The sequence below is a fragment of the Egretta garzetta genome, unplaced genomic scaffold (assembly GCF_000687185.1).
Source record: "Egretta garzetta isolate BGI_Z169 unplaced genomic scaffold, ASM68718v1 scaffold214, whole genome shotgun sequence".
Classification (NCBI taxonomy): Eukaryota; Metazoa; Chordata; class Aves; order Pelecaniformes; family Ardeidae; genus Egretta; species Egretta garzetta.
In genome coordinates this window covers 910429-913442 of record NW_009259491.1, presented here as the reverse complement: position 1 = coordinate 913442, position 3014 = coordinate 910429, and the positions used below count along the sequence as shown (strand labels likewise).

The 3014-nt window shown below is 59.9% G+C and overlaps 1 protein-coding gene across 1 annotated transcript in view; it reads left to right on the top strand.

Annotated features, from left to right (window-relative positions):
- Window positions 1-2683, top strand: part of MATN4 (matrilin 4) — an 8639-nt gene extending 5956 nt beyond the window's left edge. The window contains exons 7-10 of the mRNA XM_035892883.1: window positions 639-1052; window positions 1401-1553; window positions 2342-2446; window positions 2625-2683. Coding sequence (XP_035748776.1) covers window positions 639-1052; window positions 1401-1553; window positions 2342-2446; window positions 2625-2683 — 731 coding nt within the window. The remainder of the gene's footprint in view (window positions 1-638; window positions 1053-1400; window positions 1554-2341; window positions 2447-2624) is intronic.
- Window positions 2684-3014: the final 331 nt, after the last annotated feature.

Sequence of the window (3014 nt, the reverse complement as noted above, 5' to 3'; positions counted from 1 at the left end):
GGCATCGCGGAGGTAGCCTTGCTCCACACAGAAATGCACTTTGGTCCACTCCTAGATGGAGCCAGGGAGAAGTAAGGTCTCCCCCCACATCACTCCCCTTGCACACCTGAACAGCTTTTAATATTTTCTTGGAGCCTTCTCCCTGCGTCTTTTATGCGCTGGCTCAGGAGACTGGGTGATCGGGGTCTGAATACAGAACAGTTTTGTGCTCAAGAGGGATGCGAGACCTTTTCAAGAGACGATTTGAACCAGCCTAATAAGAATGACTGCAGCTTTGGAAAGCTCTGAAAAGGGAGGGTTATTTAACCAGCCTGGCCCAGGAGTGGGAAGCTGTAGTCCCACCAGGACACAGCAATCACATCAAATCCAGAGGAGAAAACACCCCGGGCTGAGCAGAACCACTCGGACGGATGCTGGCTCACGCCCTCAGAGTCGTGGCCCAGAAAATGCAACAGGAGCTTTGAGGAAAGGTTCAGGAAAAGGGAAACCTAGGAGGGACTTTCAGAGACAATGGGGTGGCAGTGGAGGTTTTAGGGCTGCGACATCCAGGCGCGCTTTGCCCTGCTTCCCAGCCTCACCCCACTCACAGGTGCCCACAGCCAAGCCAGTCCCTTCTCACCTTCCCCCTGTGCCTGCAGAGTGCAGGGCCGGGCACGTCGACCTGGTGATGGTGATCGATGGCTCCAAGAGCGTCCAGCCCCAGAACTTTGAGCTGGTGAAGCAGTTTGTGAACCGCATCGTGGACCTGCTGGAGGTGTCCCCCCACGGCACGCGGGTGGGGCTGGTGCAGTACTCCAGCCGCGTCCGCACCGAGTTCCCCCTCAACAAGTACCACAGCGCGGACGAGATCAAGAAGGCGGTGATGGAGGTGGAGTACATGGAGAAAGGCACCATGATGGGCCTTGCCCTCAAGCACATGGTGGAGCACAGCTTCTCTGAGCTGGAAGGTGCCAGGCCTCTCTCCCACAACGTGCCCAGAATCGGGCTTATCTTCACGGACGGGCGCTCCCAGGACGACATCTCCGAATGGGCCAGGAGAGCAAAGGAGTCAGGTGCGAGGGGCCGTGGAACCCCAAATTGCAGTGCTTTGGGCATGTCCAGCAGGTTCCTCGGGGTGGCTGGCTCTGGGGGAGGCTGCAGCTTCCAGCCTTGGGGCGCTGGCATCGCCCGGGGCAGACGTGCCTCTGCCGTGGTCGCAGGGTGCTCTGAGCAGCACCCTTCATGCAGCAGCCTGCACCGCAGCGGAGGTGCCGTGCTCCCGCCCGTCCTTCCCAAATTCCTGCAGTGCATTTGGGAAGCCTGGGGGAAATCCTGCCTCCTTGGCTTTGCTCCCTCTGGGCTTGGGGCTGCTTGACGTGGGGCAGCTGGCACAGCGCTCAGGATCCGTCCTTGCCGTGCAGGGATTGTCATGTTTGCCGTGGGTGTCGGCAAGGCTGTGGAAGAGGAGCTGAGAGCGATCGCCTCTGAGCCAGTGGAGCAGCACTTCTCCTACTCGGCGGACTTCACCACCATGACCCACCTCGTGGAGAACTTCAAGCTGAACATCTGCCCAGGTGGGTGCCCCTGACCCCAGCGGGGGGCTCAGCCCCGAGCCAGGGGAGCCCTCCTCTCCCTGCAGAGCTGGTTTGTGTGTCTGTCACCCCGTGTCTCGCACCCCAGGGCTGAGCTGGGCTGACGTGAGCCTGGGGTGTCTCGGTCTCACCAGCTGTGGAGGGTGTAGAGGAGGGTCTCAGGGAGGCATTAGAAAAGGAGGAGGTGGAGCTGGGAGCTTCAATGCAAAAGGGATGGCGTGTGAGCGGCCGCCCCAGGGCTGTTGCACAGGCAGAGTCTGGGGTCGCACCCTGCCTTGAGGGATGCTGCCCCAGCTCCAAGGATGGCCTGTCCCCTCGTCCAGACCTGCGCTCCTGCTGCTGCTGCTGGCTGCAGGAGGAGCGTGAGGGGTTACTATGAAGGTCTCCCTGCCCTGGGGCAGGCTGGGGCCCCCCTGTGCTCTTGGGATCCTCCTGTGGGGCTGCAGATGTGGGGTCAGCATCCCCACCCTGCCACCCCGGCTCGAAGGTGAACCAAAGCTCCATGCTGGCTGTCCTCGGCACGCTGTGGGGCACAGATGCGGGGCAGCTCTGCGGGGCGCCCGGCCGCAAGCTGGCTGGGTTAGTGGGGACGCAGCCTGGTGAAAAGGAGCAAGGCTGGGAAGAGAGGCGAGAATGGGAGAGCCCCAAGGCTGAGGTCCAGCCCTGGCGGGTGGCTGTAGGTACAAGGGACTCGTGCCGTGCGGGAGCAGGGGAGAGCCATGCGCCACGGGGCCATGCCTCTGACTGCCCCCAAACCCCCATGGTCACAGAGGAGGGCAAAGGGGAGATGGAGATCCGCAGCCCCTGCGAGTGTGAGGCGCTGGTGCAGTTCCAGACGAACACCGTGGCCATCCTGCAGAGCCTGACCGAGAAAAATATCCTTTGGGGTGATCTCTGGGCTTACTGGGGTACAGGGCAGCCTGGCGACAGACTGCACACAGGGAAGGAAGGGATGGGTAAATGGGAGTGGGGAAAATTTTAGGCTCCTTCAAGGGGACAAAGGCCTCTGCCCACCAGCCCGTCCGGCTCGCGCTGTTTCCTTAGCACGTTCACTTGCTCAGATGACGGCCAGACTTGAAGACTTGGAAAAGCAGCTTGCCAACAAGAAGTGATCCTTGCAGAGGGCTGCAGCACTCGGACAGGGCATGGCAACGTACAGTAGCTACGTGGCTTTGTTATTGCTAGGTTATTGTAAAGCATCAGTGTTTGTCCTTGTATCACAAAATCCCAAGGGGGACGCGGAGTGTAGTTAAAAAACCAAAAATCCTAAAAAAAAAAAAACCAAAAAAGAACTTGAGCAAAACCCCCTGCTGCAAAGCCAAGGGGTTCAGCCTTTGCTGTTGCCTCGTTCCTCCGAAGTGGCAGGTCTGGGATGAGGTGGGATGTCTGCATGGGCAGGCTGGGTGTTGAATGAGGAAATGTGACACCCGGCCTTCTCCCAAA